General features: G+C 47.6%; 2 protein-coding genes across 4 annotated transcripts in view; both read right to left on the bottom strand.

Moving 5' to 3' along the window:
- Med14 (mediator complex subunit 14) overlaps positions 1 to 1879 on the bottom strand; it is a 65575-nt gene extending 63696 nt beyond the window's left edge. The window contains 1 exon segment of the mRNA XM_077698960.1: positions 1679 to 1879. The gene's annotated coding sequence lies outside the window, so the exon portion shown is untranslated.
- A 4259-nt stretch (positions 1880 to 6138) lies between these two features.
- Gckiii (Germinal centre kinase III) overlaps positions 6139 to 14439 on the bottom strand; it is a 122317-nt gene continuing 114016 nt past the window's right edge. For all 3 annotated transcript variants that reach the window (XM_077698958.1, XM_077698957.1, XM_077698956.1), the window contains exons 5-8: positions 13550 to 13775; positions 10345 to 10698; positions 9980 to 10176; positions 6139 to 9837 (exon numbers count right to left, since the gene is read on the bottom strand). In XM_077698958.1, coding sequence (XP_077555084.1) covers positions 9825 to 9837; positions 9980 to 10176; positions 10345 to 10698; positions 13550 to 13775 — 790 coding nt within the window. In that variant the 3' untranslated portion in view covers positions 6139 to 9824. The remainder of the gene's footprint in view (positions 9838 to 9979; positions 10177 to 10344; positions 10699 to 13549; positions 13776 to 14439) is intronic.

Below are 14439 nucleotides of genomic sequence, written 5' to 3'. Positions count from 1 at the left end.
TTGCTTCCTTTTCTATAAAAAAAAAATTTCCCAACAGGCCCACTCGTTGAAGGCCAACATATCGTCCCCACTTTTCAATTTTTCAGGCGCTCTTCCTTTAATATTCTCTCCAACTTTCCCCTTTCCACAGCACGGCTCCCCTTGCTAAGAGAATTATCTTTCCTGCAGAAAACCAAGGTCGGAGGTCAGTCTTCAAGATGATTCCTTAAAGCTTTTCCTTCATTTTGAGCCGGGTGGAAACAAGAAATAAGAAGCTGGCAATTAAAGCTCCGCCGCGGAGGAAGCGGGCCTACCCTTGTAAAGAAAGACAACTAAAGAGGAGCCCACTGAGAACGGGGCACACACAATGAAATGGGAAAAGAAAGGAAGCCGGAGCCAACAGTGGATTGGGACAGAAACATTTGTCTGCTTCGCCTACGCCGGTTCACCCTCTTCGCATGGGTTAAAAACGTCTGAATTAGATATTTACCACGCGCGCTAGCTGTCACACGCCCCCAAATAAACTGCATTATATAGCTTGTGATCTAACACTCAGTTTTATACAGTAACGGAAAAGTAAAGACGTTACTTTTCCACAGTAACCATAACAGGTTACTTTTGGAAACTTTAACTGTAACGGTTACTTTTCTGGCTTAGGTAACTACAACTGTAACACTGTTACTTTTTACTGGTAACGTGCTCATGACTGGTCTAACTTTCCACTAAACTAATTGAAAACTCACTTTTTGCCTCTTCTGGTGTTTTATGTAGGTATTGCCCCGTTACGAGTAAATTTCTTTGCAGATTTTTTTCAATAATTTGCCATTTACGCGACACTAAGCATGTCCACAGTGTTTTAATACGTAAATGTGACAAGTGGCGAAATGTGTCCACGAGGTAGAGTATATTAGTGCGTTAATTACCGAGCAACAGGCATGTTTTAAACCTTGCAAAACTAGGCGAAACTACAATACCCTTCAATGGAAAGTGTCACTGAATCGGCGGATGGTGCCACATTCGGGATGCGCATCAAAGATTGATGTTCGGCGATGCCATTTCTCGTAGCTATAACAAACCCGCAGTTAACAAGTGCAAGAGAAAGAGAGAGAGAAAAAGCAAGGAGTTCAAGATTTGCAGCTTTCACGCGGACCGAATGCTTCAAATGTAGTCATGTTTTGACACCGATTTCGTACAACAGCCCGAAAGGCCACAGGGGACTTTTCGCAATTCAACATACTCCATAATATTACAGTTAGTTCTGTTAAACTGGCCGTTTTCCTGCGTTCCGCTAGCAGACAGTATAGGTTACTTCTACGCAAAGAATCATTGCACCCGCCACGGAAAGTGCGGGGATCCGCAGAAAAGGCAAAACCTCGATAAAGAAAGGGTAACATAGAGTGTAGCACCGCAGTAACCAGAATGCAAGCCCGTGCGCAGCACTGCGTAACCAAGTAGCTATAACAACGCAACATCATGCAGGCGAGGACAGCAACGTGACATGTTCGGGGGCAGCCGCCCGTGTTTAAACGACAGGTCCCATTCGGCTGCACTCTTTACGCTTTGGACGACATTAAAGATCGTTCACCACGTTGAAAGTGAGAAGTTCGGTTCGCGCCTAAGAACAAGACGTATTCGGAAGCAGGAGAAGTTGACAAGGTGCAACGACCACAGATCGCGAGAGGGTTGGAGACGTGCGTACCTTTAGCTGCGTCGTCAGCCTGAACTCGCCAGGTCTTTACAAACACACACTTCACAAGAGCAAGCAAGGTGGGTAGTTCATAAATAACAGCGATGGTACAGAACGGTTCCAAACAATATAGTATAGCTGAACATAAATAACTAAAAAACCGCCGTCGAAGACGCAGGCACACAACTGCGTGCCTACACTAGGGCGGCCATACTCGCGTACTGGCGTTGCTGGCGTCACAGCAGACGGATCCGGAAGGGCTGAAAAAAATAAGCCACAGTCCGCTCATGCCTTTACAGCTCGCGTCAACAATAAAACAGGCGATGATAAAACACAATACTTTTTTTATGGCGGAAGTTTGTTCGGCGTTTATTTTAATCTACTTTGTTATTTTTTTGACGCTCATATTACTTGTGTTGTTGTAGTTCTAGTTTCGTTTTCTGTAGGATAACGATTTTTTGCACGGTTCTCCTCGAGTTACAAGCAAGGTCGATACTCGCCGCGCTGTGTACACGAGTTTTAAACGTCCCCAGGGGTAAGATCGTGGCATTAGACAAAATTTTGATGCACCAAAATGTCGCATAGAGCTAGTGGGCACACTTCATCGTTCAATACTGCCGTAAATCAGAGCCGGCTTTTCAATCTCCTCTGCGCACAAATCGACGTGGCACTTCGGCAACTTCGGCCACTCCGGCCGGTATTGTTAGTATTGCCAGTATCCTCAGTGTTTGGCTTTGACGGCGCGGCCTTGAAATAGTGGTCCATGAGAAGGGCCCCGGCCAGTGCCTTGCCGCGAATGTTGTCGTCGGCGCTGTTTACGTGCCTCTCGAAGAAGTTCAGCACCTGCTGGTTGGGGAAGTCTTTCAGGGACACGTCCTTGCGGATCACCTTACACAGGACCGTCAGGATGCCGGAGAGTTGGTTCGCGTCCGCTTCGTCGGCGAGGTAGAGCATGAGCTCGGTGGTGGCAGGCATGTCCAGTTCGATCATCATTTCCAAGAGCTCGGACATTTTCGAGCGAACCATGCCGTTCTTGCAGAGGAGTTGTCTGTAGGCGGTGCACACTATGTCGTTGTAGTGCACCCTAAACGACGGTGTCTTCTGTAGCAAGGGAAGCTGGTCCAGCATAATTTCTGCCGCCCGTACGGCCACGTCGGCGTCATCGCTGCGCAGGTCGCCCAGCGTCTTGTCCAGGAGCGGCGTGTAGTCGTCGGCGTTGAGCCAGCCGTACAACTTCGCGCGCAATCTACGAATCATGCATTAGAGCGGAAGGCACTGCCGGGGCCCTTACGTCGCCTTACGGCGCAATTTTGGGGTGGGTAGAATTTTGACGGAGCAGGCACCGAATTAAACCAAGCGGTGCGCGTGCATGGTTTCTGCTGACCATGATTTCGGTCAAAACGCGTGTAAGATGAATATACTCCCGTTCCGCATAAAACTTGCGTGTACGCATTTTCCAATGCGCGGAGCTTTCTAGGAGTACCGAAGATGAGTTTCTATTTTTTGAGCACTGCTGACGCTGAAAAGCGTTCTCGGCTTTCGACCCTTCCACGTCCACACCTTTCAAGTATCTCTCCTCAAGCGCCGTGTTTATAATTGAACAGGTAATCCAGTAGCACATTATTACCATGCAAATATCACCTTGTTTGCTACTAGTAGTGGTAGAGAAATGGGTGTGGTTCCTGTTCAGAAGCCAAAGTGACGATTTGGCGATCTCTGCCCTGGAGAACATGCATACTAGTGGCTGGGCGTCCAGGTCAGCGCTTGTAATCACGTTTACCCACAGATATGGAAGGGGGAATGGTCAAACAAGTAGGGGCACAAGCCATTCCGGGATTTTGAGCATTTTACCTCCCGGCTATGTGCTTGCAAGATGTGGCACTAAGCTTCCCTTGTTTGAAGTTTACCTTCCGGCTATTCTCTCTACCTCTTTACCCACTCTGTCTCTTATTTACCTCTCCCTACTCTCTTTACCCCTGGTGCATGCACACTAGACAGTGCAAAGCAGGAGAAGGTGGTGGTGGTGGTCCTGATGTGTTCGAAGATGAAAGTGGAGTCAAGTAACTTGATCCCGCATCGCCTATCTGCAGCAACTGCATTATGTTATCATGGGCATGGGTGGGAGCATCGATGGCTGGAGCTGCTCAGGAGTTGCTGAAAAGCGGTGCCAATTTTTTCTTGGCAACAAGAATACGCTAGAGAAACGCTCCACCGTGGGTGGCGCAAGTTCCGCAAGTGCCAACTCTGACAGCGAGGTTCCGTGAAGAGGCATGCTTCTGCTTAAATGACATCATCATCATCATTTTTATTTCTACGTGCCCACCAACAGCAGCCAATGACCTTAAGCTGTGGTGCACAGGATGAAACACGAAATTTGATGCAAAACAAACAATTTAAATATGTAGCCTGAAACGAGGAAAAATAGAAGGAGAACGAAAAAAAATGCGATCAGTGCACTGAAGTCAAAGCAAGCTTAAACAAATGCAAATTGTTGTTAAAAATATCAAGGTGACTTGCCTTTTCATTGTACAGCTAGTCTAAACAATCTTTGCATAGGAGGACAAGTAGAACTGATTCGAAATAAAAGAAATCCACGAAAAGACTTACAGGGAACTCTCATCTATATTGATGACGTCAGGTCTTCACAATCAATGATGCTGTGTAAAGAATTAAACAAAAAAAGCAAATCCGCGTTAAGCCTCTTTTTCGACAATTTATCCAATTGCAATTTTTCCAACGTGTTTTCATACTGATAGTAAACTCGGCGATCGAAATGCCTGTCGTATACAATTCTAACAAAACGTCTTTGTAGATGTTTCTATTCAGAATGCATCGCCCATACCACAGCTTAGATTTGACACACCCTTATAAGAACTCTTCTGTGGCTGCAGTTAAGAGAAAATTGGCGTACAAGGCAGTGGTACCTTCTACATGTCGCAATTCTGCTAACGCATTTAGTAGAACAGCAGGGTGGTAGTAGTAATTATCCCAGTACCATTCACCAAGCTGGTATCAAGCAAACAGCGATATGTTATCTGGAGGCGTGTACATGTAATCCTTTAGTTGAAAGGGTGCAAGCTGATCAGCCCTACAATAATGCTCTGCGTGGCCAAGCAACCACGATCCGGCTTGACAACTTCAAAGAAAGGTTGCGACGAGTTGAATTTTAATTCTGCATTGTAAGTGGTGCTGTTGCTTTGAAGCCAATGCTGAACTTTTAGTGTGAAGTACCAAAATTCAAGTTAGTGCTACGTAATACATATATTGAAGCTGTACCATGGATGATGAGGTGCACCATATTGAAGGGTGGCGGCATAATAAGGTGCCGTATCTCTCTGCGACATGCATTAGGTTGTAGCCGTCAGGAAAAATTGAAACTGCCTATGTTTTTGATAACAAAAATTTCACTTAAAAACCGTAAACAACTCAATGTCATAAGTGGTTAATAAATTAGGTTGTGTCCTAATCGTAAACGTGACCACCATTTCCTAACCATTGCTACAACAGAAAACCTATACACATTACTGTGATCTGTAGCCCTTATATATTAAGGTAACAGCTTCAGTTTTGCTTTTCAACTAGATAGAAAACTTAAAACCAGAACACCTACTTTACGCGTTGAGCATTTGGCGCGTCAAGTAGGTGTTCTTGAAGTCCACTTGAACCATTCGGCCAGCATTTGCCTTTCCCGCCAAAGAGCGGGAAAGGCAAATGCTGGCTGAACGGTTCAAGTGGGGATGACGACGATTGTAAATTACAAAAATGTTCTTAAAAGTCGCGTGTACAGTCGTACATGCGATTTCGCAAAGGGTTATGAACATTGCCCAACTACCCTACCAAATTATAGATGAAAAGCATAGGCCACACTCCTAGCTTTTTTTCCGGACAATTTGTGTGCATTTGTGCAAAAAAAAAAAAAAAAAAAAGTGACTAAAAAGTGTCGTATAGCTCCCACCAGTCCCCCTTGGCAATTTGCTGTCTGCTGCGATGGCACATTTGCACATCTGCAGGTAAAGTGATTGCAAGCACTTTTAAAAATAGCTGGTGAAAAACGGCAAAAAAGTAAATTTTGACCAATGGGATAGCATCAAACTTCCTTGCAAACCACTGCAATGTTGCTGTGGCAGTTCATCTCGTCTAGTGGTAACTATGGCTACCATGGCATGGAGGCAGTCTCCAATTGCAACAGTAACGAACTGGATTTGAGCCCGCACAATTCTAAATATTTCCTTGTTTAATTGTCAAATTTTGTATAAAAAAGTGCTTCTGTATCATTTCTAGGTTTTTTGGTAGCAAGGGCAATTTTGAATCTTTTCGACTGCTTTACGTGTAGGATGCAGCCCAACAACCCATTTAATTGAAGTTGTGCACCGAGCAGGAAGTGCCAGGTCCGTAACGCTCAGGAAACGGAAAGTTGAAAGTTTGTTTTCTGAAACAGGTGCATGCAAATGAGAGAGACACACAGCGTCGGCGAAATGTGCACAAAAAATTTATTGTCAATATGTCACACTTTGTATTTACACCTCCCTGTTGACAGTGCACTGCAAAGAGCGAGGAGACAAGACATAAAACTATTTTTCCTCTTATTTCTCACCTCTAAGCACAGATAGCAATCTGTCCACACAGTCAGAGAATGTTAAAATGTAATTTACACATCTCACAGTCCATAAACGGCAAACAAACGAAGGAGAAAGGAGAATCGAAGCAAAGTACTCAACATACGACCAAGAAGGAAATCCAACCACGCTGTGCACATAGACGGACAAAAAAAAAAAAAAAAAAAGGTTCTTTACAACATGCAGCAGCTTGCAGGGAAGGGACGCATCTTCTTTGCCCGTGCTGCAAATTTAACAGTGAACAACACGTTTCCAACTCAAGCTGCACAGCCCTAAAGCTCGCAGACAGGCCCACACACATGCAGTTCTAAGCCTGCTGCACGCTATGCGCTCAAACAGAGCCACCCCAAAAGCTGGCACAAAGCGCAATTGCTTTGTCTCATTTTTGCTTCGCCTCAGACTATTTTACAGTACCGCTAAATAATTTTTCTTCTAATCTGGCCCCTCTTGCTTCGCGATTAAAAATAGTGTTTGGAGAATATAGTACCCTTTTTATTCTCCCACTCTATGCTGTATATATGAATATTATTGGAACTCCCCCTTTTTCTGTGAGGTAAAAATAGGAGGCTCTCTAGGCTTCTAGGTACTCGGCATAAAGGTACATGCGTTAGGAGGGAAATCCTTCTCTTGGGTACTACAATGTACAAGAACACACTTGGCGCTCCGAAGGTCAACGGGAATGAATACAACTAACAACGCGGTTCGGCACGTAACATGGTGCACGGGGAAAGTAGTTCGGTTGGAGTCTGACCTTGGTTCTTTTTTTTTTTTTTTTTTAGTTCCAGGATTCAACAGTGATACAGTGCTACAACATAATTACACAACCTATTTTGTCTTTCCACATGATCAGAACGCATTGGCGTATTTTTTTTTGCCGCAGTGGCGCAAAACTACAAGAAGAAAAGTGCCACGATCACCCGCCCTCTTTCAGATTGATGTTTTCTCGTCTTAGGAGTATCACCCTTCGACCAAGGGTGTGCTACTTAAACTTTTCAATATGCCGCTACTGGCAGTATTCGGGACTTTTTCTATTTGTTCATTACAGCTCAAAATGTGAACCTCTTCTAGAACCAGCACACAAAAATAGACTAGCTCCATAGCTATGAACGCTTACTACCTATATGGTGTTTTCGGCGTATGTCTTGGCAACACAAAGCCGAAAAATTACGTTACGTGCCCAACATTCTGAGCTCTGAATGGCAGCTCAACAGTGATCGCATGAATACATGCTTTTATTCGCAAGAGGAGGCAATCGTGGCTTTGCCAGCTGCTGATGATGCCACGAAAGCCAACCCAGTGGGAAGCACCTGCTCCCAAACTCTCGCAAGGGAGAAAGTACGCGCCACCACAACCCTAGATCTCAACAGCTTTGCAATCCCTACCGCCTACCCGAAGAGTTACTGCAAGTATAGACGATCCCTCTCTTTCCTAGTAACACGTGCTGCCAAGTACCAAAAAACGAAGCAAGAAAAAAAGCAACCCAAAGAAGCGATGTTGCAGGCGACCGGGGAATGCACTCGAAGGTTGCACAACCTCGCACATTAACGTTGCAGCTGGATATTTTTTTCTCCATTGCTTGCCCAACACTTACAAAAAAATAATTACTCTCCTCACTTACTCTGTTTTTTTATTTTGCTGTACAAACAACTAGAGCTTGGCGATTGCCCTTAACAAGTATGATATGTCAACGCGGGAAAGTGGGTGCCGCTGCAATACGAGCAAACCTGCCTGGCTTTAAGGCCGTTTTTCCCTCCAGCCCAATCCAGCCATCAAGTGATGAAAGACCGGCAACTTGCCATCTGCGAAAGGCAGCTCTCCATTTTCAGAACTAAAAAAAAAAACAAAACAGGGGTGACGAGGAAGGAAGAAGGGGAGGAGAGGAAGGGGACAGACATCCTAAGCTCCTTTGGACCTTGCAGTCTTGCATCCTGTACACCACACCTGCCCTCCGTGCTGCTTGTTTAAGTACACTTCAGTGAGGAAGAGGGTCTCTGCATTTTGCTGCTCCGAGGGCAGCAGGGATCAGAAGAAGGGCCAGAACGTCCCCGAGGCAAAAAAGTGGCTGGCGGGACACCAGCAGTTAACACGCCGTGCAACCTCCCACAGCCTTAACCCAGCAATGAACAACAACAACAACAACAAGGGCACAGCTCTCTCCAGGAATACGAGGAGAAACGAAGGAGAGGGAAGGGCCCAGAGAAGGGCAAGAGTGTCTAGAACCGACATAAGTGCTGCTTCTGCTGACGAGGAAGACTGTTGTACGTGATGGCACGCCACAAGATTGATTGAACGGTGGTGGCTCATGGGAACCTCACCAGGCCGCTGCTGTCATGTCAACGTGTCCGTGTGCTTGAGGGAAGAGAGTGCTCACGTGTGCGCTTCGCATGGCTGTTCAGTTCATCTTTTTTTTTTTCTTTCTCACACTCATTTGTCCACCCAATCACTTCGCAGTCGCAGATCACTTGGTGCGGGCAATGCGGCACAGACACACGGTTGTGCGCTTGCAGGTAAGCGACACTTTCTTTCCGCTGACACAGAGTTGCAGAGCTGGTGGACACTGCAGTCCTTTTGGCAACACAGAAACAATACAGGCGTTGACATTCCATCGCTGTGGGACTGCTTTTTCTTCTCTCTTGCCCAAACTTCCTTGAAGATATGTGTCGTTCCACCGAGGAGGAAATCTGAAGGATATGGCAGCAAACACACTGCGCTGGCTGGCTAGTATACATAAATAACAGAAACAAACAAGGACACCTTGTCACCGCTTGGAAACACCAGGGTCATCATCCTCTTGCAAGGCAAAAGAGAAGAGGCGGGCAACAGTCCCACCAACCGTGTCAGGGCTTGGCTGCTCCCAAACTGCATAGCTAAGCGTAGACAGGTCAGCATTGCAACTTGTTCACACAAGTGGTAGGGAGGGGCATTGCAGGTCCACAGCCGCATTAGCATTCAGAACCTGGCTCTTCCAGCGGCAGACTCCTTCCAAAATCACGCTATGCACTTCTTTCGGTACCCCGGCAATGACGCATGCCAAACAATACGGTGCATGCGAGAACTGTTGTCCTCTTTGCTAGCGACACAACCGGGCTTGCTTTTCATTGTCTTCTCTTCAGGTTCTCTACGTGTGTGGCTAGTTGGAGCAGGCTCGCTAGCTGGAATGGGTTTTGGGTTACTCAGTGTACACACGCACTACTTGGCGTAGAAACGGGGCTCTGTGCTTGGCTCCTACACACAGCTTTGTGTCCGCATGGTTAGTCGTCGCCTACTGCTCACTCGAGTTCACGCCCTCACACCCAGGTCCAACCGACTGCTGTATCGGAGGAGGTCGGGCTCCTCCCTTCAAAGGGAGAGGGCCGACCGATGGCCTCTTCGGGTAACGCAGGGGTGCAACACTCGCTGCTGTGGCACCTAGTTGGTTTGCCACTGTTGTCAACACCTCCTCTCCAGGCAAGATGGGTGTGGAGACTGCTGTGACAAGTAGTGGCCGCTGCACGCAGTGCTGAGCGCCCCTCCTTCGGCTGGCTAGATGTGTCGGGCAATAATTACGCACTTTCCCTGAAAGAGAAGGAGAGAGAGAGAGAGAGGAGTGAAAAATGATGGATAAAAACAGTGCTGATGTGAACACAATGTCACTGCAACAATGAGATGGGTGTTCCCTCATCCCGCAAGCCCTTTTCTTCCTCCCCCTGGCACCCACCTTAGCCGCTGCAGGGCGTCCTGTATCCGGTGCAGGCTGAGACCCGGTGCCAGCCGGTGCAGCATCTCGCAGAGGAACACGTCACAAATGCCCGGGCAGGCCCGCTCCGCTCGCTCAAAGGCATCCCGCAGCTCCTCCACCGCCTCGGTCAGCTCGCCGCCCGAGTTGCGGTGGCTGTTCTTGTGCCTCCGCTGGGCCTGCGCAAGCAAAACAAGGAGGAGGGTTGCAGTGCCTCCTAGGTCCTCTGTCATTTACTTCCACTTCCCAGGAGTGCAACAAAGGCAGAGCCAGAGCCAAGTCAACAAACGAGACACCACGTGACATTCTCAGCCCGGGCCCTCGAGAAAAGGCAAGCGTGTACCCACCTCGTTCAGGAGGGGCTCGATGGTGCTGCCGCTCGCGTCGCCCCGCGGAGATGCGGGCGAGGCGGTCTTGGTGGGCGACGCTGGCGGTGACTGGAGGCTGCTCCCGAGGGAGTCCCTGCTCCCTCCTCCTCCTCCGCTGCTGCTGTTGCTGCTGCTGCTGTTGCGGCTGTGTGGGGGCTCGGGCGACACCGCGTGGTTGCGCAGCAGCTCCTTGCTGGGGCTGCTGGCCAGCGGGGGTGAGCCTCCGTCCCCGTCGGGGGACAGCGCCAGGTCACCACCACCCTGGTCCCGGTTGTACGACGACCGGTACGGTGACGACGATGGCGGCATCGGGGCCATGCTCGAGGGCCTCGTCTGGAAAGGAAGGGGGGCCGTCAGCCACTGTGGCCAACCTTCACACGTACGGTCACACACTTCTTGCAATGCATCGAGTACAGGAAAGTCTCTGCCCAAAATCATTGGAAGCTGGTCTAACTGTGGTTCCATTCGAGGGCGTGGTGGAGTGACCGCATGTGTTGTGGAGCAGGAGATGCAAAGTGGAGGGCTAGGAAAATAGTTGCATTTCGAATCCTGCCCCTTGCACACCTTAAATCTTGATACCATGGGACAGTGCGCGCCCAATGTGCTGAGGGGTTCAGCATTAAGGAAACAGAAGGGAGGATTAGTATCACCGCTCCCTTATTCTCTGCTAACCCCACCACGCTGCAGACTATTGCGGGGGTGGAGGCAGGGTAGACAAAGCATATGGTTACACACAGACAGACAGACAGTGGGCAGACCAACGTTTCTAGATACTTTCAGTTATACAACTTTGCCAGGACCGGTCTGTGTGGTACAGAACACAGCCTGACATGCTGGAGTGAATTTTCTTCGCTTTCACACTGCGATCCCTAAATGTATGTGTGTTGTTTTTTTTTGGCTAACATGCAGTGTTGCTTTCTATACTGGCTGTAACAGTGATTACAGTTCAGTGTTATCTTCGAAGGAGACCAGGCATCTCTTCAATATCCCCAGTAACTCATCACGCCTTCAAAAATGTCAGCGCTTTTTGCGGAGATGTATATTGGGACACCTTGGAGCATGTTGAGCAATGGAACATTTCTTGACCATGGAAACCATGAATTCATGTTTGTTCATCATTGTTATGGGGAGGCGTTCCAGCTGCTGCCTGAAAGAAACTCGCCTGCTTTGACTCTGCGAATTTGATGTTATCTTACAATTCTGTCGCGACCCTCACCTTTGTTACCCCCCTTACACAATGCCCTGCAATAGGGGCCTGTAAGGTATTTTTAAATAAATAAATAAATAAAAAATGAGCAGCCGTGCCCAACTTTTCTAGAAAAAATTATCAACACACGTTGGTCGTACCCTCTTGTATTCTTTTTTCGCATGAAAATAAATACATCTGCCAGTTTTCGAGTATCTCTCATGTGTAAGAATTCCTATACTAGGTTAGAGGCTTCACTATCGTGCACAGGCAGCTGTCAGACGCCGCTAGGAGCAAATGAACAATTAAAAAATTCAAAAGGAACGCTTCTTGGGCTCGTCAGGAAACATTTGGTTAGAAAACGAAATTCAACCAGCACAGGGATGACTCCTAAACCCTCTTCTCTATTAATAATGTTTTTTCTACTCTGCTATTTATTTTGCACGTCGGCACGCAAGAATATTGTTTCCTGGCAGAGAAGTCATCACCACACAGCTTTTAAAGTCAATTCCTCATAAAAAATTCCTGGTGGGCACAAACAGGGTCCACAAGTTAATGATCAAATGGGCGTTTTTCTCATACATCACCTTGCTGGCTTTGCTGGCGTTGTGTGCTCATCCCACAGCATTGGCTTCAGTACAGAAATTTTTGAACGTCAGGCACATAAATATTTATGTTCGAGCCTGCTCCATCAGCTTAAATTATAAAATTCTGGCTGAACGCACACGAAAACGATGGCTTCGCGTTTTTTTCAACGGTGGAATTCTGCATTGCGAACCAGCATCCTGCAGACAAATTCATGTCTGATGAAGTGCGCAGTCTCGAAAATGTAAGATACACTGATTGTGGCTACAAAATTATTGCGGGTATCCAACATCAGTTATGTGTGCTTTGCTCATCTTGGCGGCATTTTAGTTTAGAGCAAACTTGATATTCTCAGAAGTTCGCGCACCATACCTGTGGCCTTGCTTGCCCCCTCCTTAGCATTGTATGCACGGTAGAATCATCAATTATATACAAAGAATGCAGGGCAAACATGCTCAGCCATTCAGCAGTCAAACGGTCAAAGGGGCTCTCTTTTCCAGCAATTCTCAGTGTTTGCACCACCTAGTTGGCATTGCGTTATGTAGCCAGCCCACAGGGTCAGCCCAGAAATTTTCTTAGGCCAAGCACATTCTGAACGTGCCCCACAAGATTAAAACCTGAAATTCTGGCGCAACGAACTCGTAAACACTCCCCCCCCCCTGTTTACTCGGGAGTTCTGCATACGAAACGTCCACCAAGCCTGCCGATCGGGCCGACTGGCACCAGCACTACTTGGCGGGTGGAAATGGACAGGGGCCACGTTTGCGCGCCACTTTCAGCTGGGAGTTTTACTACTGAAATAGATCTAGTAACCATAGTAAGCACTTTAGGGGGGCCAGCTTGTCACTGCAGCTAGTCTGGGGTCACGGTATCTAGCCACCGTAGTAGCGCGTAACGCTGCGTCACCCACCCAAACAAGGCTTCAAAAATGATCACCGCTTCCCCTGGTCGGGATTGAACCTGGGTCCCTCACGTTAAAAGCTGATGTCAATCCCATAGCGCTACAGAGGCACACATTCCTCATACGCAAAGTGTTAGGGGTGATCTTTGCGCTGTGCTATTACCACGGAGGCTGCAATTAAGTACGTAACATAAAATAAGGGAAAAAAATCAAATGAATGCATCAATTACCTAAAATTAATAAAAACTCAGTCAAGTTCATTTTTATAGTCCTTATCAGGGGATGCGGCCGCACACTCTCTTGACTACTTTTGGTATCAACACCAGGCTGGTCCTGACACTAGCCAAGAGAGGGCACCACAGTCCTTCTGGCTAATCCCTTGTCCATACTTGACAGCTTTCACGTTGAGTGGAACTGCTTTAATTTTTTAGATGTGCTACAGGTCAGGCTGTTGGCTTTTTTGGCCACAGCCACAAACAGCCCAGAAAGAAAAGGCGCAGTGCAACACTCACGGGGGACGAGGCCAACTTGGTGGGCTCAGGGGTGCGGCTGTAGATGACGTCCGAGGAGGGGGGCAGTGCGCCCGTGGGGGAGCTCTCGCCGTTGAGGCGGCCCCCCTTGGGCCGGTAGTTGTTGTCGGGGGGCGAGCCACGCAGGTCCAGGGAGCCGGGTGGGGCTTTGACAGTGCCCAGGTCCCAGCGGAGGCTCTTCCATGTGTCGTTCATCTTGGACTCGTCCCTGTAGGGGAATGATTGTGCACAATACTCTTGAGCAACACTGCCTGGGTTCGAACATGACAGCAAAGTTAGGCTCTATGACTCAACCCTTGGTTACCTCTACTTTTCTCTTTTTTTTTTTTTTCTGTTTTACAACATAACTTACCTAGCCATGCACCAAGCAAAAATTTGTCTATCCGATTCCCATCGTTTGTGAAAATCACCATGGTCCCTTTCCTCACAAGCCATTTCCTGAAGAAGAATCACTCAGGAGCTAGCGAGGGACCACAGATTGAGGACAGTGAGTGAGTGAGTGAGTGTCTGTGGGCGTGTGTGTGCACCTGTACGAATTCCCCCTCCACCCATCCACATACTCTATGTTCTTACCCATTCCATCGAAAGGGCTGGTAACCATCAGTCTTTCCACGTTTTTTTTTTTTTTTTCTAAAACAACACAAGAGCCAAGCTGTGTGCCTCATGTCAGTGCACAGTGTTTGACGCCCACCCCTTCGTCCTTGGAGAGTTCCAGTAAATTTAAAACAGCCTAAATAGCTTAACACGTGCCAAACAGATCGTAACGCAAGGGTTTCCATGTTTTGAATTAACTAGAAACACTGTTGCAGTGGATGGTAATCAAACTTATACCTGATGTCTCCGCAGTAGAATGCTCAAGCCACTAAGACGGC

This window comes from Haemaphysalis longicornis, unplaced genomic scaffold, assembly GCF_048455015.1.
Source record: "Haemaphysalis longicornis isolate Haplotype H1 unplaced genomic scaffold, Haemaphysalis longicornis Haplotype H1 scaffold_2, whole genome shotgun sequence".
NCBI lineage: Eukaryota > Metazoa > Arthropoda > Arachnida > Ixodida > Ixodidae > Haemaphysalis > Haemaphysalis longicornis.
Note: the sequence above shows the minus strand (reverse complement) of the source record. Positions and strands in the feature narration are given on the sequence as shown.